General features: G+C 40.3%; 1 protein-coding gene and 1 long non-coding RNA gene across 8 annotated transcripts; one reads left to right on the top strand and one right to left on the bottom strand.

The window, feature by feature from the left end:
• Nucleotides 1–2,188: 2,188 nt before the first annotated feature.
• Nucleotides 2,189–3,300, bottom strand: LOC127754711 (uncharacterized). Its single transcript, XR_008012885.1, has 3 exons — nucleotides 2,934–3,300; nucleotides 2,479–2,658; nucleotides 2,189–2,338 (listed from the first exon to the last, which is right to left on the bottom strand). It is a non-coding gene; the product is annotated as an uncharacterized LOC127754711 (long non-coding RNA).
• Nucleotides 3,301–7,555: 4,255 nt separating this feature from the next.
• LOC127781392 (uncharacterized protein At4g18490) lies at nucleotides 7,556–20,080 on the top strand. Of its 7 annotated transcripts, none has more exons than XR_008018991.1 (18): nucleotides 7,556–7,714; nucleotides 8,347–8,422; nucleotides 8,688–8,808; nucleotides 8,887–9,072; nucleotides 9,187–9,399; nucleotides 9,483–9,986; nucleotides 10,234–10,416; nucleotides 10,506–10,637; nucleotides 11,094–11,273; nucleotides 11,380–11,551; nucleotides 12,330–12,394; nucleotides 12,488–12,527; nucleotides 12,764–12,922; nucleotides 13,484–13,596; nucleotides 13,685–13,760; nucleotides 15,700–15,768; nucleotides 18,886–19,002; nucleotides 19,705–20,080. XR_008018991.1 is itself a non-coding variant. In XM_052308340.1 (16 exons), the coding sequence occupies exons 2-16, from the start codon at nucleotides 8,365–8,367 to the stop codon at nucleotides 15,703–15,705; spliced, it is 2,208 nt and encodes a 735-aa protein (XP_052164300.1). In that variant the 5' UTR covers nucleotides 7,557–7,714; nucleotides 8,347–8,364; the 3' UTR covers nucleotides 15,706–16,175. The 7 variants fall into 7 exon arrangements, 2 of the variants coding, with proteins under 2 accessions (XP_052164320.1, XP_052164300.1); XR_008018985.1 differs by having other exon boundaries at nucleotides 18,883–19,002; XR_008018990.1 differs by lacking the exon at nucleotides 18,886–19,002 and having other exon boundaries at nucleotides 19,705–20,079.
• The last annotated feature ends 1,013 nt before the right edge of the window (nucleotides 20,081–21,093 follow it).

Genomic DNA, 21,093 nt, shown 5'->3' with positions numbered 1-21,093 from the left:
CTCCGTCCCAAAATATAAGTTTTTTTCTATGAATCTGAACAACTGTTTGTCTAGATTCATAGCTAAATATTACTATATTTTAGGATAGAAGCAGTATATAGTAATTAATTTAGCTATAAATATGTTTTTGTCCTTTTGACTCCGCAATATATACAGAAATGTGACTGGATTTCCCAAATGAAGTTAGTTAGTTCGGTATTGACTATTCATGTGAAAACTAACCAGCTCCTACTAACAATGTTACGCTCGACTTTTTACACATGATGACATGAACATAGTATTACTATGGGCAGATCATCCCCAGTACTTATATTAAAGACTCCTTATATATAGAACTTATACTAGCTACCTGCCTGCCATCTTTGTTAGTAAATCCCGACATCGCAATCACACAGGTACAGTCTTTTTCTTTCTCCAATAACTACTACAAGTAGCAGGCTGCAACGTGTGCTAGATCCATCAACTCTTGCCCGCGTGCACTGAATGCATACGCACCAATTATTTGGACCAGACAATTGGTTTTATTGGGGGTGTCCTCTGTGTTGGCCGGGTTGGTTTAGGGTCCAGGGCGTGTCCGGTTTGCTAAACTGGGTTAATCTCTCCTTGCCAGATATAAAACGTGTCCCATGATCGGTTTTCCCTTCGGCCTTATCCTCCCATTTGCGATGATCAGACACATCTATCGTCCTCTGAAGATCGAACACATGTACACTTGCCCATCCGTCTCTGTCTCGGCATCAATGCAAAATATGATTGATGAGGACATGCCTATACTGAATGAAACCAGATAAACGTGGTTAGTTGCATATCAGCATATGCATGGCACGAATTAATGAAGGGTTTCCTCTCGCCGTGCAGGTACATATATATATTAACTGTGTATGGATTAAGGGGGTCATACCTTTAATTAATTTATTGGTTTTGAATTGATAGATCTTGAAACGACTGTACCCTCCAAAAGGAGGAAAAAAAGGATCTTTGTGTAGTATCGTTTTCTTTTGTGGCGTGGTTGTGTTTACTGTGGCGGAATCGGAGCTTTTGTGTCGGGTGTGGCTAGCCGAACAATAATAACCTAGAACACCTTCATGTCCGTTTTTCACATGTGATTGATGGTTGACGGAGCTATGGGCGAAAGCCTTGCCCCCGGTCTCTGACTGGTGTTGGCAACATTGGTGCTTGTGGGCGTCGTCTTCCTCCTTGAAGTCATCATTAAGTGGCTCTCTCTTTATCCAGGTGAAAATCTAGTCTAGTGTTCTCAATGGATGTTGGCATTATTCTAGATGTTTGTTTTCCTTCTTCGAGGCTTCATGCCTACTCCAGTAGTTTATGCTTCACGGTAGGGGTGTTTAGGTGGTTTGAGATAGTTGTTTGTTAGTCGGAGCTACTCATCTGTTTTGTGGTAAGACTGGCAACAATGACATGTGTCGGTCTCAGTAGTGGTGCCACCACAAGTTTTTCTTTGTTTTTTTCTCCGTGTGGGTTTAATTTGCTGGTTTCCCTCTAATTAATAGTGCAATTGTTAGGTTTTCACGTCGGGTTTTCTAATAAAATGGACCACCTATTTTTTTTCTTAATTTAAAATAGAAAAACTTCATATCCTGTTTCTTGAGGTTTACCTTAAAAAAGAAAAGAAATAAGATCTTGGAATCACTTTGGTCTTAAATTGCATCATTCGTAGGTTCATGATCGATATCGTGTCCTCCACTGCTTAAATAAGCGTAGGTTATCCGGCCAAATCATCAAGTCCTTGGCAAAAATTATTTGTGCCTTGATCTTTTTGTTCATTAAGGACTACAATCGGCTGGATCTACCATGCACGTACAGGTGATTTATGACACTGCAGTCCCTAACTAGTTGGTACCCGGATTATATATTATTACTTGCGAGTTATTCTTTGTGTGTAGTTATATTTATGACACCATATTTTTCACTAAAAAAATAGTCAGCTTGTATTTATATTGTAAGTTTCTAAATTACATATATAATTTAAATGCATTTACAATGTAAGTCCTAAAATTAGATATGTAAAGAAAAAATCACAGCAAGCAGCACAATTGCATGAAAAGAAAACGATACTGATCAGTATCACAGCAAGGAGTACGAACTAAGCACGCGTGCATGCATAAGTACAAACTAGTGTTTGCACGCACGATGGCAAAGCAGTCCTGCACAAATCTATAAGGAAATTGGAGAGCTCACAAACTGAACTTTAATCAGAGAATATTTATGGCGATATAATTATAGCAAAACCGTATTCTTTTTGCGAAATGGAAGAATCCGAGCTAGTCTCCCCACATGCGTAGGCCCGTAATATAGCGGCTGGGTTTAATATTGTAATCTGCAAGAAACGATATGATTTTACACGTGCTGAAATCGCAGCGCTTCGATGTTTATAATTCTCGCGAGAGGACAAATGTTCAAACAAATATATGTGAAGATGATTGTTTTTTTTCCTCCCTGTAGATCAGAAATTATTACCTCTCGGTATACGGTAAACAGTAATCCCGATCTCGGCTTTGTCTGCATCTCAATGTCTGTATATATAGTCGCTGTAGCTGTAAATGCTGATCACATGAATCCCGAGCAAGCAATGGCTCACTTTCATCATACCGATCGATTAATTATCAGGCGACCTAGACATACATTGAAGCTATACACCTACAGAAGGAATGACAGGATTTCAGAATTTAATGCCACTGATGATACCTTTGGTTGCAGAATTGAATATACGGTTAACATAAGTATAAAAGCCGGCCAACAGTTAGGATAGCAGCCAACCCCCCTGACTGGTACGTAGCTTGCTAGTTGCTAGATGTGGTTGTGTATACTACGTGTGTAGTACAAGTCTCGATATGATTAATTAATCGCATGGTCAGTATAAGCTTAATCGTTCTCAAAATTTCCATTGCGTTAACACGTACAAGAAAACGTACCAGCCGTGTTGATCCGTTATACTAGTACTACTACTAGCTTCGGTGGCCGGCCGGCCTCCTGCGCCGCGTTTCTTTTCAGCCTTTTCCTGGTCTCCAACTGTCCCGCCGGGCTTGCGGGGCCGCGCGGCTAGCTGCAGGCTGGCAAAGCGCGCGCGCGCTCGCTGCCACTGCGAGCTCCTGCTCGCTCGGTCGGCCGGCCCGTCGCTACTCGCTAGGCGTCACTAGCGCCAACCCGCCACGCCAGCTCGTACGTTCGTACTGCTGCTCCCCCAAAACCCAATGCAACGAACCTTTCTACTAGCTCCGCCTCCGCGACCGGCCGCACGCCTCGCGCTCATGTGACGCGTCACCCTCCCTGTGTACTACGCTGTTGGCTCGCTCGATCGATCGTCATGCATGCGCGCAGCAGCAGCTGCAGCCGCAGCCGCGCGCGGCCGAGGAAGAAAGGACACATGCATGTGTCCAATTATTGAGACTTTGAGGCGGGGAAAGCGCGCGCGGACACGCCGGACAGCGCCCCGGGCAGGCACGAGGTAGACCGCGACAATTCGGCACGAAAGAGGTGGCCGATGGGGTGAGAGAGGGTGAGGCCGGCGGCTGTCCCACGCCACGGAACAGTACCGCGCGCGCGCGCGCGCGAGTACGTCGTCGTCGAGACTGGAGCCGGGCGGGGGCGCGTGACACCGGCCGGCCCGGAGGCGGGGCGATACCGTATAGTACCGACACCGAGTGCGACGCGTCACGGCCGCGTCTGCATGCATGCCTGCGCAGAGACCGGGCCGGGCGCGAATGGGAGGAGTTTTTTGGAAACGCATGCCGATTTACGGATCTGGCGCGCTGGGCCCGCCCGCCCTTTTCCCCGAAGCTCTGTAGCGACGCATGAGCGAGCAGAGAGGGTGTGGGGTGATGGCGATGGATGCGGGCGCGGCCACCGCCGCTCGTCGCTTCGCTGGTGGCGTGCAGGCAGGCGCACCGCGCACCGCGCACCGGCAACATCCGCAGACGCGGATAGCAACGGGCGTGCATGCGGCGCGGCGCGGCGCGGATAAAAAGGGTTGTTGCGGCCTTGCCGGGGGCCCGACGGTGGTGGATGAGTGTGGATGTCGGGCTTCTCGGCCTTTTGCCTGAAGGAGGCGCCACATCATGGAGCCCAGCATGGACAGAAGAGGCTGGGCCTGGCCCGTTTGAACTTCTCACAGCCCAGGAGGCAGGAGCAACGGGCCCTACCCCATTGTGTGCTCCACGCACCGCAACAAGGCCGAGCTCCTGAAAGGGAAAAGGAAAAAGAGAGGCCCAACCTCAAACTACTACAACCTCTGTTCTAAAATATAACAATAGCATAATACTATAAGCATTACAAATTATAATATTAGATTGTATCTAATCCTTATAAGATTACAATATTTTAGGGATGGAGGTACTTTTTTACAGGGCCAGCGAATAATGTCCTAGCCAAATTTACTAAGAGCGAGTGGAGTTTTATATAGGAAAAAGTACGAATTACCCCCCGAACTATCGCGGTCGACCAAATTACCCCTGTAGACCCGAAAACCGGATATTCTTCACCCCAACTATGCAAACCGGACGAATTACCCCCTCGACCCAATCTCCGGTGGTTTTGGTCTACATGGCGTACGCGTGGCAGTCCAGTCAGCATTATGTTTATAAAAAAATTGTGGGACTCACCTGTCATACTCCTCTTCCACTCTTCCTCTCTCTCTCTCACCCTTCCTCTCTCTCACGGGTGGTAGGCGGGGGACAGAGCAGCGGCGGCGACAGCAGGGGATGAGGGTGACGTGGACAAGGATGGCGACGGAGGAGTGGAGGACGACGCTCGGGCACTGGCGGCGGTGGCCATGGCGGAGAGGCGGTGGCGCGTGTGGAACGGATGGCGGTGGGTGGTGGCGAAGGACACTTGGGACGTCGAGGACAGAGGCGGGCGGTGGCTGAGGGGTGGGGGCGACGCAGTAGGCGGTGGCAAGGGGAGGAGGAGCTCGTCCTCGGCCATCGCGCTCGCCTCCTCCGTCGTACCCTGCCGCTACTCGCCTCCTTCATCGCCACTCGCGCCCGCCCCCTGTGCCGCCTTGCCTTGCCGCCGCCCCGCCTCCTCCGACGCCGCGCTCGTCTCGCCTCATCCACTGTCGCGCTCTCCTCGAAGCCGCTGCCGTTGCCTCGCCTCACCTCCTCCTCCGCCGCGCTCGCCTCACCTCACTGCTGCCTCTGCCGTCGCCCGTGATGGAGAAGAGAGAGAGAGAGTGAGAGATTGGGAAAGAGATAGAAGAGAGAGAGAGAGACTGGCAGGTAGGGTCCGCCTACTTTTTTATAAAAGAATTGTTGACTGGACTGCCACGTAGACTAAAACCACCGCGAATTGGGTCAAGGAGGGTAATTCATCCGGTTTGCATAGTTGGGGGTGAGGGATGTCTGGTTTTCAGATTTAGGGAGATAATTTGGTCGACCGCGATAGTTAGGAGAGGGTAATTCGTACTTTTCTTTTATATGTAGTAGTAGTACATTTACCAACAAACATGGTTTGTGGGAAAAAAATACCGCGACATGATCGACGTCTATCACGCATTGTTGGTCCGGATATAATGATGCTAGTTCCTATGCCGAGGTGCTCAACGAGGGGTTAAATGCCCTCTCTTTCAGAAAGAAAATGCTACACATACCATGTTTTCTTACCACTTTTGCTACGCATACCCGTGAATTTCATATATTTATACTATAATTTTGCTTGCTTAAGGTTTTGGCACATTTCATGTAATAGGTATGTATGTCTTGGGATATAGGTGCCCGATCCCCTTATGGAATAACTGGAAACGTAAGCTGTAAATCCGACGTGGGGTGCAGAAGATTTTGATTCCTTTTTGTCTTAGATCATATTTTTTCAATGCTTGCCGTATAGGAGCCATGAAAAAATAATTACCTATTCGATTAAAAAATATTAGTTTAAATAACATATAAGTAAAAAGGAAAAATAATTTTAAAAATATTATAAAATGGATCAATATTTCATATCTCTGGTTGACCAAGTACCCTTGCGTAATGCCTAAGAAGCAAAAGAAAATCATCGTCCTGGATATCTGGAGGATATTTCCTGTTCGCTCGGCTGCGACTCCGACTCCTTGTGTGGTGTGGACCTGTGGATCCCTCGAAGATATTGCTAAAACCATTTGGTGTAATTGTAAAATATCAACCATCCCTTTATTTCTACCGGCTGATATTAATTTCTCCTAGTTAACTCTCTTAAGCAGTGTTGATTTGGTGAGAAAATATTTTCATTTTCACCAATGAGATAAGCATCACATATGTGTATATCCCCAAAAGATCGGTTTATTCTTATTGGGTATGTGGTATCCATATCCCTGACAAGCATCACATATGTGTATATCCCCATAAGATCGATTTATCCTCATTATGTATTTTGAAAATATTTTTTTTTGTCTCGGACAACGCTACTTGAAATCGATTTAATAAAAACAAGAAGAATTGGATATGTGTTCTAGATTACATTGGGCTTGCATGTTATTTTGGGAAATGAGTATGTTATTTTCTTTTATGTTAGTTGGAGTGCAATCGCTACTATGGAAGGAAACATCTTTAAAAAATAGTTTCCCTTCTAATCAAATTAATTAAGTGTGACCGAGGTGTCTTAATTGATCTCATATGTAGAAATAGAAGAATGGCTATGAGTTTGCCAAATCCTCCTATAGATTGATAAATGGGTTGTGTATTTTCGTGCACGCCCGAGCACGCGTGTATAGTTCATGCCCCAGTAACAACACGACCCATTTAATTGTGGGTCGTGCTGGTACGACTAGTCTAATCATGGTGTGCTTGGGCTGCTACTAGGCTAGCGTACCAACACGACAATTGCATGTAGCAAACCAGCACACACATGGTCTAGGAATGGTAGGACGCAACTTGGCCCTTGTGACATGATGGCGACCGACGACTGGTGAACAATTGCTAGTTGAGCAACTGTCGTCCGAACAAGAGCTAGAAAGAAAGGAAAACGAAAGAATTGAGAAAGCTAGGGCTTGTGTTAGAGGAAACAATGGTGTGAACTTGCCGATGTAGGTCTACACGACAACGTGGTGACGCGGTCTACCTTTTTCACGAGCACAACCACTAAGCGTGTCAGCCGTTGAGAGCTCACTAGTTCGGGGTAAAGGAAATAGCAAGTGAAGGGAGCTTGACGAGGAGGAAGATGAATGTGCTATTGGTGAGCGGAGGATCTTACCATAGTTTTGTTGAAGTTTATGCGATAGGATGCAAGAAACTCTTTCATAGTTTTTTCCTTGGTATATTATCAATTTTGTGCTAACGGGTTTTCGCACAGCCCACGTACCCAAATGATATCTCACAAGGTTGTGCCTGGGCTCCAGCTTCAACACGTGGGTCAATACAATATGACCGTTCGCTGAGTCATGCTACTGCTTAATAGGGCATTGCCCAAACATATCTATTTATTCACCATTTCAACCCTATAAAATAATAAAAATAAAATTCACCGTCTTAAAAATTTAGCTCAGAAGTTCCGTTTGAAAAATGGGATTATTTCCATTTTTTAAATTTCACCGTTTGGTAGGGTGGGGATGGGATGTGCAATCCGGGTGGCGGAATTACTAAATTACCTTCGCCATTTTGACGTGTAGTTGGCCTCTGTCGTCAGTTTGCCCGCCGCCGCCGCTGACCGCGAGCGAGCAGGGCGCCGTCGTTCGTCCTGTTGCTTCCGCGGTTTCGTCCTGTTGCTTCCGCGGTTCCGCCGCATCCTGGTGAGTACATCCTCCGCCACCGCCGTCTGCGCCGATCCCCATCCATCGCGCGAGCGAGCGAGCAGGGTCGCCGTCGTTCGTCCTGCTGCTTCCGCCGCATCCGTTATGCACATCCTCTTTCCCATCTCCCTCTACCCACGCACTTTTTTTCTCGAATTTGCGTTAACCCTAGCTTCTGTTCTAGAAATTTGCTTTAACCTTAATACTCATAACAGTTTGTTTGTTCCCCAAAAGTTTGGGGGTTTAACTGAACCACGATGTCCCATGTTAGATCCGCCACTGCATGCAGACACCTTCCCTGATGTTTCTCTGAGAAACTACACCCCCCCCTCCCTCCCTTCCCTCTGTTCTCCAGAGCTACATAGTGTTATCTGAATAGAAGTATTGTTCTAGAGAGAAGAAGGTTTTATTGAAAATTTGATCATCTATAATTCATATTGTTCTAGAATTCATCTGTGATTTGTCAAGTTTTAAGTGACGTGTAGGTGGATATAGTTTCATCAACATGTACAATTTTTTTTTTGGACGTTCTGCATGTATCTAACGATCATATAACTACCAAATTGAATCTATAGTCACACTTCTGTTTTGTGTTATTAGTGGTTACTTATATCCTTTCCTATTGCATGCAGCCCAAGCTTGTTGGCACCATGGATGAATCACGAAAAAGAGCCGCATCTACTGCAAATGCTAAAAGTTCATCCCTTGGTATGATACAATAGAGCATCATATGCCTTGTTGCTTTTATGTTGCACCTTAATCAAATTTATCTGATTCATGTAAGATGAATACTCCTGGTATGTAACTGTTTTTGAATCAAGTTCATTGTACTTACATATGACTGCCTGCAGGAAATTACATATGTTGCTCATGAAATGCATATTTTTTTTAATTTTGTGCAGTAGGGTAGGAAATATTTCTTCCTTTTCCATCGTAACAACTTGAAATGGTGAATGCTTTTTAATGTCCGCAGGTGAAGATTTTGGCAATGATTTTCTTTCATCTTGGAAATTACCAAAATCAGGAAATGACACGATTGACTTTGACGTTGAGTCAGTTCCGAAGAATAGCAAGAAATTCAGCTTTGACAACCTGTGAGTATTAGGCTTGAAAGTTTCCTTTAGCATATGATGCCGCAGTAATTGGGAATGACAGTATGTTTCTTTTATCAGGGATGATTTTGGGCTTGATGGAGCCTTCGACAAATTGTCGTCATTTAAAATGGGCATGTCTGATCTAGATTTCTCTGGTCCTCTCAAGAAAAAGGTGAAGCCCAACAACTCAAATGGCAACGATCTTTCTGAAGGGATAAAAGGGACTGAAAAGGACAACTTCTCCTTTTCCTTTGATTTCAATGAGTAAGTTTTTCAGTGAATAATTTTAGTGAGTAAGTTATATTGGTGAAGACCAATAAATATGACACAAAATCATGAATTTAGTTGCTTCAGTTTCTTTGTTTTGTTTACTTGAAGGCTGGGCAAGTTCAATCTTGATGCTAACTTGGGAATTGAGGAGAATGGTATGAGTAAATTTGTAGAAAAGGTCAACCCTGTCTCTTCAGAGGGTGACAAGGATCCAAGAAAAGGTCTTTCAGTTAAGGGCTCTGATGTTCTGGGAGGTAACATTAGTAAGGAACAAAAGCAAACACATGATGCTTGTACTCTGAGGCCTACTCATTTGGGAAGGTAGGGTAATGTAAAGAACGATAACTGTGCAGCTTCAAACATTATTCCTCTAACTCATTTGACGGTATGCATGATTTTTTCAGCTTTAGCCCTGCAAGAATGGACCAAAATAAAGTAGATTTGCTCTCAACTGATACACATGAAGAGAAATCTAATGAGACACACCCATCAAGAGCAGCTGTTAACAAGCCTTCTCAGAATCTTCCTTGCAGTTCTACACCTGGTGAAGATCCTACACACGTGACTACAACAGCAGTTGCTGAGAACTGTAGAGAAGCTCCTTTGGTGGAACTTAGTAAAGTTCATATATCAAGGGGGAATAATGATAGTGGGCAATCAGTTAGTTCACAATTCATGAACACCAGCACCACGTGCCCCTCCATCTCAAGAAAATTGACGGCCCAATCAGATTCCCAAAATGACCAGAATGAGATTGTGGGGGAAAGTGCATGTCTTAATGCACAAAGTCCTGATAACCAAAGGTTTAGAGGAACTTCAATGAAGCTTCTGAAGAAAACATCATGTGAAACAAAGAAGGCTGAAAAGGGGACTTCAGGTCCAAAGAGTCTCTCTTCATCAATGCAGAGGTTTGTCTTTGCTATAAGTTTCTTTATTAACAACATAAGACCTTTATTCTTCCATTCAGTGCTTACCCAGTGATTATTTTCGTTAACAGATAATGTATCTTAAATCAGATATCAGTAATGTAGGATTAAGTGTAGCATATCATAATTCTGCTTGTACAAGGGAGTTCTTTTCCTTTATGTGAGCCGAGATGTAATTTTGTACAGTGATTTGTTACCATGTGACACTATTATGATAAATATCATGCAGGGATATGAGAAATGTCAAACCCGCATCATTGAATGAAGCAGGGAGTTTGTCTCTTCTGCCCCAGTCTTCAATTGTTAAAGCAAGCAGGCCTCCTCAACTAACTTCTGAAACAACCTTAAATCAATTAAGTAGTGCCAATAACATGGTAAAAAAGATGAATACACATTCTACTGAGTTGAAAAGGTAGTAGACTGTAGACAGATTGATGGCTAGCATGTACTCATAAAATGTTAATACTGTATCAAATAATGAATGTGCTTTATAAAATGCAGGGAAAGCACACAAGCTAATGCAAGATCTGAAAGGCCTAAAATTGCTTCGTCAAAAACATTCTGCAAGCCAGCATTACATGAGCTGTTGACCACCTCCATGAATGCCAAAGATCATAAGAATTCCAAACTTAGGTAAGAAACTGCTGCCCTTCAACCTTGCAACATCAGGAATGTGTCGGTTCAAAAACTTTATTATAATGGTGTTTACTTAATGTATGCACAATACTGCTATGTTTTCTTCATAATTCTGATCTAACATTTTAACATGGACATGATAGTTCCTTGATAATTTTTGTGTCCCGTCTAGTATAAACTTGAGTAAAATCAATTCACAAGAAACCCACTATAAAGGTTTGGTGTGTTTGTTAGCGTGTTTCATGGAAACTGTAAATACCTCACATACTTTTAGTATGTTTTCATGGTGGATGTGTTTGCACTTGGAATAGGTGTATTGAATAGAATGCATGCGCACTGCATCCATTCTACTTGTTTTCTTGTTTCCAGTACAGCAGAATGCTCTATATTTACCGTATTTTATCCCCTTGATCCTTCCACTGCATTGATGGTTAACAAGCTTCCTTTTCCCAGACTTGAGTCTCCTAGCACAGGCAATGTTTCTACACTGAATGCTCCTAGCAGCCCAGCACATAGCAATGGACATAAGACCGTTGCGAGTCGGTCACTCTTGGGAAGTACCAATGTTTTTGATGCAGGAAAAGGCACTCCTAAAGCTGACAATAGACCACTTTCTCAACTGAAAGCAGCAAAGTATAGTATCTCTACCATATTGCATAAATTAGGAATTTGAACTATTAACTGTGTTTTTCTAAACATATTGCATAAGAAGTGACTGAAATCATCTATATGAATGTAGAATTACTAAAGCAGGCACCATAAGTTCAAAGTCTGACTTGCTTGTGGAGAAGGATATGATGGAAACGAGCGGGAGGAAGGGTTCCCCTGTAACAACATCCAATAACCCAAAGTCCTATGGTGAAGGAAAATATGTGTTGCCTAGCCCATCCATGATGCAAAAGACTCCTAAGGTTATTCACTGGTGCAACATTATGTTTTAAAAAATCATTTCCTTTTTCTCCTATTGCTTGTATCCCTGTGTGGTTTAACCCTCATTGTCTTCATCTGAGGATTGCAACTAATACTTTTTCTTAAGCTTACATTTTCCAGACTCAAAAATTTGATTTGTCAATTCATATCAAGTTTGTTGTTTGTAACTTTGTATGTGCTTATTTCATATCAAAGTTTGTGAGGAATGTTATGCCCTTCCACGGCATAAAAATTCACCCTGGATATACCAAGTGTTAAAAAGTACATGCAGAAGACGATATCCACTCATGGTAAGAGTGGTAGACCATATGTAATAGCTCAAATTCCTAATTTATGAAATTCCATGTCATACTGAAGAAATCCATCATGCCCTTATAGAAAATTTCTATGACATCTACTGACTTCTGTCATCAACTAATCTATCAAGTTAACAGACGTGTTAAAATTGTCCAATCCTAAAAGCATGAAGCATTAATCCACAGATGTAACATTTAAGTTGTACTGTTTTGAGTCAGTGATTATATTACGGGTGGTAGTTTTTTACTTGTTCATCTTTAAGCACAGTTTCACAGGGTTTTAATGGACTGATTTGATAAATGAAATATCCTGCAAAAGTCAGTTTTTAAGCAAGGTTTTTATCTGCAGCAAATTTACTAAGCTATTGATAAAAGAATACAATTTTTTATGTACATTTTTTTAGGAGAATTCGCTATTGTTAGTTTTTTGTAGTTTGTTCATATTGTTAATTTGCCTTCTCAGGAATCAGCTTCAGATCCAAAAGCTCCTGCTATGCTGAAGCACATCATGAAATCTCCAGCTGTGAGGTTGTTGTTTCGATTGCATTTTAATGCATAAAAATGTATCTTGAATATTCTAGTTCTCTCTTTTGGAAGTAATAGATTTATTTTACCATGCAGAACATCACCAGAAACTGTTTCAGAGTTGGGAAATAAAACAGTAAGTGCCATGAATATATCTGATTACTGCATATATTTTGTTTCGCCATAACTGAATTTATGAAGGCTGATGTGTTATGCAGTCAACCATTCTATAAGTTATCTAAATCAGAAACAAAAACAATGTCAATGGTTATGCTTCACCTTGAGACCATGGAAAGATGAAATGACTTGCCATTGAAACCAGGTTGTATTGAGCTGTTCTCATATCCTTACTTTCTTGATTTCACTTATTAGATTCCAGGAAGTGGAACTCCAAAAGCACGCATGGATAATGCCATTGCTTCAGCAATATCATGTGAGATGGGGGAAATTTCTGAACTAGAGTTGCCTGCGCTGTTAGAAAATGATGTAAATGTACAAAAAGCTGAGGCTTGTAGAAAGGAGCTTGAAGATGTGAGTAAATCTGTCCAATGCTTTATTATCCTTATTTGAATGTTCGCACCGTAATGCAGCGATTATTCTGCAGAAAGGAAAAAAAGAGGTGGGGCTGCATGGTGCTCATATTAGACTTGATGAAATCAGATGGCACTAGCTTGAATCCAATTCTTATAGTTCCTTATAGTTTTGTCAAAGTAGCACTTCACAGCTATGCCATCTAAATCAAGTGGCAATATATATGGGCAGATTGTGTCTTATTGTTGTCAACATGATTCTCTTTAAGTTTGCTCAGAGGCTTATGCACCTTTTAACTGATATATGCGTAATTCAAATTTGGATTTTGGATCACTTAAGTTTTTCACACAAACCTATGAAATAATGTTTTACTGTTGTAGCCAGAACTCTTTAGATGTAATTTCCTGGTCTGGAGCGGCTGCCTTTTATTTTATTTTCCTTTAGCTGACCTGTTTTTTTTACCATAATGCTGATATACAGATGTCATCATGTAGGCAGTCTAAATTAAGTCACCACCTGATGGCATGAGAAATATTCTAACTTGCTTGTCTTACTCTGCAGTTATGCATTTCGTTGAAAAGGAAACATGAAGAAGCCAAAGAGCTAGCAGTGCGGGCTATTGTTAACAACAATACAATGCTGATGTTAAACCATCCAATGTTTGAGGATAAAATATCCTACTGCTTATTTTTTTAGCAGTTAATCACTGCACTTTCACATTTATTAATATTAAACTTTTTATTCCTTAACCATAATTAACATTTGTGCTCTTCAGAAATTTGCTAGCAATCTGAGATCCAAGAAGGTTTTATTCGAGGATATTAGTGCCATTGATGCTGTAAGTTATCAATCTCATCCCATTTCTCGATCTCTGTGACTGACCTTAACATAATTATTCCCACATGAAGATAAAAGAGGAAGTGATATTTTCTAAATTAACTGTGTTGAAAATCCTATTAGTAAAACCTACTATGATTTGCATTAGTTATTTACTGTAGAGAGAGTTTTCAGATGGCAATTGAAAAACAATACCTAATCACTTGAAGAAGATAAGGTGATGGATAGTAATGCCCTATCTTGGTGTGGAGATTGCTGCATTTCATTATCTGCATGGAGATTATTATGAGCATCACACCAACCGCTCATAACAGAGATACTCTTGATTTTCAATAATAGTCATCTCTGAAGGGGCCATTGTGTATGATGATTCCTGAGTGTCTGAGCAAAATGATTGAATGACTGTCTTAGAGGCCTTCAAATTCCCTCTTTTCAGTATCTCATTCAGGATCCTTCGTTCCTATATTCAATCCATTCAACCAAACACTTTACCTTGCACCAGCTCCTCCAGAGAATTAAGTGTGGAAATTCTTGTATTATAAGCCCATCCTAAAAAGGCCTTAGTGGAATAGTGGGTTAGATGGTTTGAGATATAGAACACTCAGATATAGAACAAATGGTATATTCAGATTCATGTTCTACAATAAGATTCAGGGTACTATCCATGTTTGTATTCAAGTAGCCATACAGGGAAGATTATATTCATGTAATTACCGGGAAGTGATTAGCGTAGTAAATGCATGATTTTTGTCTATATTAGTAGTGCAATGCTAATTTCCTATGCTTTTAGAAAAAAAAGATTTGGATTTTTACATTATTCAGTTCTAAGTCCAATGGAAGCATCAGAACTGAAAATAAAAGTGGATACGTTAGCATGAAACACTGTGCTTTCCTCAGTTAAATATTCTTGTAATTTGTCTTAGATGATCTATCTGTCATATTTCATAAGAGGTGCTAGACCTTTATAGTGTGATCAACTACCATAAGGATTATGGCACCATCTCTTGTTCTATTTTCCCATTGGCCATTCCCATGTCTCCTATACATGTATGCATTGTATATTAGTTTCTTATCATCTCTGATTGAACAGTGAGTGTTTTCAGTGTTATATTAGTGCCACCTAACTTCGTATTACCCAACTTGTCATATTTCTCATCGACTGGGATATATTTTTTTTTCAAAAGACAAGATAGTCTCATTGACTACAATAATAAAATGAAACACATGATGGCTTTTATTTGTATGTGCATTTTTTTAATTGAGCAACAGCAATTGTGGTTTGTGAGCTATTAGCCTCATAGAAGTTTTGTCAACGCCAGCATATGTTGACACTTCTGTTTCCGGATTCTTAAGTCAACATACTTCTCTATCTGACTTGCTCATTTAGTTTAGCATTTCAGGATTTCGTCCATAAGGATATTATTTTATTTAGTAGAATTGTGTGTGCTACATGCAAAGTGATTTTTTATAATTCCTGTGTTGGACAGCATTTGGATGTTCCTTGCATGCACCCTTTATCACTTTATCAGACTACTTTATTTTCTTGTTTAAGATGGAAAAGGTTAAATATTGATTGGCTGGAGTCCCAGGACATCTTTATGGTTGCTGTTAGCTCTAACTACTTACTCGTCGATATTGTCTTTCATGGAGCTAGTTGTACAAGATGGAGTTATCATCAGGACCGATCAATTCATAAGGCTCGAAATTTTTGCCAAATTTTCCTTGTATATTCACTTTGGATTGATTCAGTGCTTCTTATGTTGCTCCAAATGGATGCACAACTTTTGATAAATTTTATCAAAATTGCATCCTCGTAGAAGTAGTTACACTCTGTTAGTTCAAGCAACGAATTTCTGAACCAAACCAGTATTTTTCATGACTGAAGTTTTCTTCAACCTCATCATTCATAGCTAACTCAATTTCTTTTTATCTTGTTGCAGCATTAATGTGAGACTAAAATGGAGTGACTGTGCTTCACCCAGGAAGAACACCGGTACTGTAAATGCAATGTAAGAACGTACGATCCATGATTTGCTTCTGTGAAGGCATTTGTTTAGTTAGTCCAGCGGGTTGTGAAATACCCTTCCTAGTTGCTACACACCTGTTATTCTGGGAAGTATGCGGAATTTGTACTTAGGAATTGGGGATGACTCCACTGGACCAAGAGCAGAGAAAAAGAAACACGGTTCAAGGGGGGCATGTGCGCATACTTTAGTTCGTAATTGTGTGGATATTGCTCGTAGCGTCGTGAACTGTGTCCTTGTGGACCGAACGACTAGAGTACCCCTTGTTGTTGATCCCTGGTGCTCTATAGTCTGTCCTGGGCAAAATGCGATTGAAGAAGTGCTATTGCATACGGTTTTATGCCATGGACAAAAATTACTCAGTAATGGTGAGTTTAGACAATGATGCTGGATGACTAGCGTCCCATTTCATCGTAGCCTAGATTTGTAGGATTTAAAGTCGGTTAGCTTTGTTGCTTATGCCTTTTAGTACGTTAGTGCCACGAACTGGTATATTTAGGCATTTTAGTAGTCTACCTTTATACAAAGGAAAGAGAAAGAAAGAACACCCAGGCTTTAGTTCGTTTTTTTACTCAACCATGAAACTGTAAGCATGTGTTTGGTTGGAGGGACGAGATGGATTGGGTTGGGTCAAACCTAGTTTATACAAAGGATCTTGGAAATTTTCCTTGGAGTTTATCTCTCTTATCCGATTCCTATGTTTTTTCTGTGGTCCAATCAAATGTTCATTCTTGTGTTGTGTTTTTTTCCTTTTTTTATAATCCTTTGTTTTACATTTCCATTCCTATCAAAATCATGTGTTTTTTCTATTACGTCTTTTTTTTTCATTCATGCAATTAATTTGGGCTATGTATTGTCCCCTTAACTCTCAAAATCATGCATATTTCATATTTACCTCAAGTAAGGACGAAGTTTTAGTGCTCATTCGGTTTAGAGTATTTTCATAAGATTATTATAGGAATTGAATCCTTAGGATTTTTTTTTCTATATGTATAATTCGTTTCATAGTAATGGATCCACCCAAATTCCTAAGGATTGTAGTCTTACAAACTAAGTTCATATGATTCTTAACATGAAGTAAAACCTCTTGGGAAAACTCATAAGGAATGGAGTGCACGTGACATTCTATCTTTATTTTTCTTATTTTTATATGAAAATCCTATTTACCGAATAATCCCTTATTATGCCTGTTTTGTATTCTATTGGAGGATGAAAACAATGCCCGATTCTTGTTAGCATATTTTTGCATGTGGCGGAGTTGGCTAACATTGAAATCTGCTCATCAGCCCATATATCTTGCAATGCCCTTTCTTTCTTTCTATATTTGGCAGGTGGCAGGCCTTATTTTCTTCCCATGTTTTAATAGGGTTATATTCTCCCCTTATTTAATATAATCTGAATTGTTTTGGTCCCCTTATTTAATATAATCTGAATTGTTTTGGGAAACATAAGAGCCAAAGCTGACAACGTTCTTTTATTTAATATTACTAGAAAAAATGCCCGTGCGTTGTAACGGGTGAAATCTATTTTAATCTTATTATAAGTTATATAGTTTAGTTAAGATGAAATTCACTGTGAGATCTCTTGGATATATATATTTTTAGAAAATCATGAGCTGCAGTTAGGAGTCTGATCGTTTCAAGTTAGCATACTAGTTTTTTTAAACAGATTTCTTATATGATTCCTTCTGTATTACCAAAAGTGAATATCTTATAAATTGACTCAAATACGGATATGTATTTTCAAAAGCAAACGAACTTAAAAACCGACTCATAGATGACGTATCAAAATACCGATAAAAATATCTTCAATTTTCAATGTTTATAATAGTAGAGATAAAAAACAAAGGGGGGGGGGGGGGGGGGGGAGAATTAAGTGGAAGACAGGTTATGGATATTTACGGAGGCTTAGGCTGGACAACCAGATACACACTAACAGCACTACCAATCGAAATATCGAATGGTCCACTAAAGCTATACTTAATCATACCGTACGCTGGCAATCTTCTCGTGGATCGAAAGTCGAATCTGCTTGAGTTACAACCTGCAGCAACTGATGCTGCGTGCATGATCTGATCTCAAATCTGTCCACATTTCTCAACGGAATACTCCCATTGCCCCCTCCTGATGCATTGTGGAAGCCAACGCCCAAGCAACCTGCCTCGTACGTTACGTCCAACGTTGGACTCTCCTTTATGTTAGATTTGATGGATGAAAGGAAATAAAGTTTTTGGGTCATTATCGGTGAGTATAAGAGGCATATTACACCACAACACCTAATAGAAGAAGGTTGTTTTCTGACGGTAAAAATAAAAATAAAAATGGCGCTACTCAATCTGCTGAAAAGATCTTCAATACACCGTTGTCGGCAAAAATCGATGACAGATTATCGATTGATATATAGTTGTATTTACTGAAGATCTGAGTGTTGTAGGTCGTAGTACAGTGGTACTAGCAAGGTTAACAAAACCGTACGGTCACTGTGGTTATTATATGTGATAATCTTTTCAGTTTTTAAAGCTATGGTATACTTCACGATAACCGTGTGGTTTTCGCGGTTACCGTGATAACCGTCAAACCGTGAGGTGACGGTAACCCTATCCAAAACGGTTTATTAAGCCCTGTGTTATAGTACTTGATGGTGCCAATGATAACCGCCAAACCGCGGGGTGGTCGTAACCCCATCTAAAACGGTTTATTAAACCTTGGGTACTAGTACTCGATGGTGCCAATTGTTGGGACTTGGTAGGTACTGTGTGAAAGAACTCATGTTATTAGCTAGTCATAAACATTAGATGATTAAGATTTGATTTAAAATTTGAAACTTTGATAATTAGTACTTTCTCAAATGCCGTAGTTTTAATAGAAAATATGCGCATAAATTTGTGTTGAAGAATACTAACACAACTTATTAAACTTTATAAGCTTATTCTGATATAAAATTGGATGTTAAGTTTTACAATTTTGACCAAATTTTGTTCCAAACACAAATGTTTATGACGAAAATGTAGTATAACGTATATACTCTCCTATTCTCTTTTTACGTATCATTTAGGATATTGACATAATCTATAATGCTTTAACGGCTTTGTGCTTTCAGTAGACGATGTACCCGTCGACAGCAAGGCGTCTGTGTTGACTTTATCAATCTATAGGATGGATTTGCCGGCCCAGTCTTCGAAGATACTCATAGGGGTAGAGTTTGCGTGCGTTCATAGGGGTGAGTGTGCGTGCGTTGTGAGTGTCTACATTGTACTGTGTAATTCTCAAAAAAAAGTTTATATAAGAATCTAAAATATCAAATTAATTTTATTAAATCTAACATTGACTATACTTTCATAAGTTTGTCTTGTATTGAAAAATACTACATTTTTCTATAAGTTTGGTTTGACTAGGTAAAAAGTCAAATGCTTTATAATATGAAACGAAGGGAGTATTTTAGAAGCAAATTTATCGTAAAACTACAAACTTAGAAGAAAGTCTATCACAAAACCATATCTTTAAAAGTAAATTTATAACAAGACTACACATGAAAATATTGGTTAAAGAAACTACATATTTAATTAGTGATAATTTTTTCACAAAACTACATATATATTCTAAAAGTTCCATAAGAACAACAATGCCAAAGATCTAATATCTAAAATATGCGGTTCTCTCATAGCTAAATTGACAATCGAATCTTTAGTTGTATGCTATATTGTACCTTAAATATGTAGTTTTGTAACAGTGGGACTTAAATCAGTAATTTTGCGATACATATGTCATGTAGTTTTGGAAATTTGCTACATTCAAATATATAAATTACTTGTATAACATTTTTTTCAATTTATACAAAGAATTATGCAGTCAAAGTTATATCTTCCAGTTGGTTTACTCTCCCCTAATGCTTCCTTTTCGAATTGCTTCTTATTCACTGCAGTGGAAGATTTTAGGGCGTGCTGAAGAAGCTGACAGGATGATGGATTTAGCAGAGAAGATGAAGATCGTTGCTGCTAATACTGGAAGTAATAGATTGGGGATAGGTTGATTCCTGGTTTTTAGAGTTGTCTTGGTTGCCACAGTTCTGCCTGTCTTCTGTCTTGGTTTGTCTTGGTTGTGTGTTTCTTATCTGATGTCTGCTATGTTTAGCAGCAGTCCCTACTGTCTCTTTTGTCTTAGAGTTGGTCTTAGAGGTGGTAGCTTGCTCTTGAGTCCTTTTGCACTTTGTTAGAGGTCTCGCCCTCCCTATGTTGTAAACTAATGTCTGGATTTCCCAGCACAACCTTCGGGCTTTCAATAGAAGCCAGGTCTCTTACCTTTTTCTATTAAAAAAAAGCAACTTATGACTAAAGGATCAGACTTTACAACATCGATATGGCGTGGATGCCTATGCTAGAACGACAGCTAAATAAACTACATGCAGGTTTCCTAAAAAAATATTTTAAATCCTGTTTCTCTTATACATTGTGTATTAGAAAAAAACACAATGCAATGTAAAAGTGTTTTTTTAACAATGTACAATGGTTTAATGATTATTATGAAAAGTATGACGTAAAAGAAAATACCCTGATCCCCAAAACTATAGCTACTTATCGTCGGCGTGAGTATTTATCCACTCTAACCGTTGGGGTTTGCTCTGCTAGATCATACTTCATTCTTCCCAAATTGATCATCATATAATGAAATCCAAAATTTCTCAAATTAATCATCATATAACCGCATGGATACGGATTTCATCAGAATACAATTAATATAGCAATGGAGAATGTGTATGCTAAAGGCACTACTAGAAAAACGATTTTTCATGGCATTGGTCTATGATTTTTGCTGGTGGAGAAATGCCAAAACCGCTAGCAAAGTCATAACGAGGGGGTGGGGGGCACCGACCGCCAGCGAAAATGGATCTTCGCTGGCGGCCACGTTATACCGGCTGCTAGCGAAGATATGTTCATTTTCGCTGGCGGTCACTTAGATGCGCCGCCAGAAAAGATGGATAATTTTCGCTGGCGGTTGGGTTATATAGTCCGATAGGAAAGATACAATTATTTATACTGGCGGCCCACTTAAGCAACCGCCAGTGAAAATCGATTTTCGCTAGTGGTAGAACAACCTCCATATTTTAGCACCACCCATGTGTCCTTATCCACCCACCTCGGGATTTTGGACTATTTGCCATTCACTTAGATGTAGCATTCCCAAATGCCATCTTCCCAAATAACTTAGACAATTTGCCCCAGGTCCCCACAAACCAGCTCTCCTCTGCCATTTTACACCCAATTTTAGGTCCCACGGCTGTCACATCACCAACCAAGGTGGCACTGAGAGCGTG

Source organism: Oryza glaberrima, chromosome 1, assembly GCF_000147395.1.
Source record: "Oryza glaberrima chromosome 1, OglaRS2, whole genome shotgun sequence".
Classification (NCBI taxonomy): domain Eukaryota; kingdom Viridiplantae; phylum Streptophyta; class Magnoliopsida; order Poales; family Poaceae; genus Oryza; species Oryza glaberrima.
This window is presented reverse-complemented; position numbering and strand designations above follow the sequence as displayed.

Coding starts and splice junctions, on each gene's coding strand:
- LOC127781392 (XM_052308340.1), top strand. CDS start 8,365: ATGGATGAATCACGAAAAAGAGCCGCATCTACTGCAAATGCTAAAAGT. Junction 9,400..9,482: donor AGGCCTACTCATTTGGGAAG/GTAGGGTAATGT, acceptor TGATTTTTTCAG/CTTTAGCCCTGCAAGAATGG. Junction 13,597..13,684: donor CCAATGTTTGAGGATAAAAT/ATCCTACTGCTT, acceptor CATAATTAACAT/TTGTGCTCTTCAGAAATTTG.